At 33.6% G+C, this 488-nt stretch overlaps 1 protein-coding gene across 1 annotated transcript in view; it reads left to right on the plus strand.

Moving 5' to 3' along the window:
• Window positions 1-488, plus strand: part of LOC119581832 (chromatin modification-related protein eaf-1-like) — a gene marked incomplete in the record, with an annotated part of 47,859 nt that overhangs the window by 15,751 nt on the left and 31,620 nt on the right. Inside the window, 1 exon segment of the mRNA XM_037929973.1 lies at window positions 399-475. Within this exon segment, the coding sequence (XP_037785901.1) occupies window positions 399-475 (77 nt within the window).

Raw genomic sequence — 488 nt, forward strand, 5'->3', positions numbered from 1 at the left:
CGACAAGGAGTCAGTTGGGAGTGGTTTTCAGAAATATATCTTCTTATTTAATTAAATTAAGTGAGACCTTGTAAACCTTTAAATTGACTACTTGATGGCTGTAATAAACACTTTCCACAAAACAAAGCTACAGTGGACAGTACATGCAGCAGTGGGTTTGTTGTGAATCTGTAGTAGCTAGTAAAAGGACAACACATTCTCAGAGCAAAGGTAATTTCTTATAATGTGGTTGACATGCACTCAACATGTATATGAGACTGTGATATATTTCTGTTTAGATTTGTTTCAAATGTTGTTTTAATTTTCTCATTTGTTTTAAAGGAAGGTGTTTAGGAATATATGGAGTGTTGCTTTTTATACCTGGCTCATTTTTGTCATTTTCTTTTGTTCCTTTTTAGGTTGATGATTCTGACAGCAGTTGTTCGACTCCAAGTCTTAAGAATTCAGAAAAGGTTGCAGATGCTCTAACCTTAAGGTAAATATACATA

Source organism: Penaeus monodon, chromosome 15 (genome assembly GCF_015228065.2).
Source record: "Penaeus monodon isolate SGIC_2016 chromosome 15, NSTDA_Pmon_1, whole genome shotgun sequence".
In the NCBI taxonomy this organism is placed as follows: Eukaryota; Metazoa; Arthropoda; class Malacostraca; order Decapoda; family Penaeidae; genus Penaeus; species Penaeus monodon.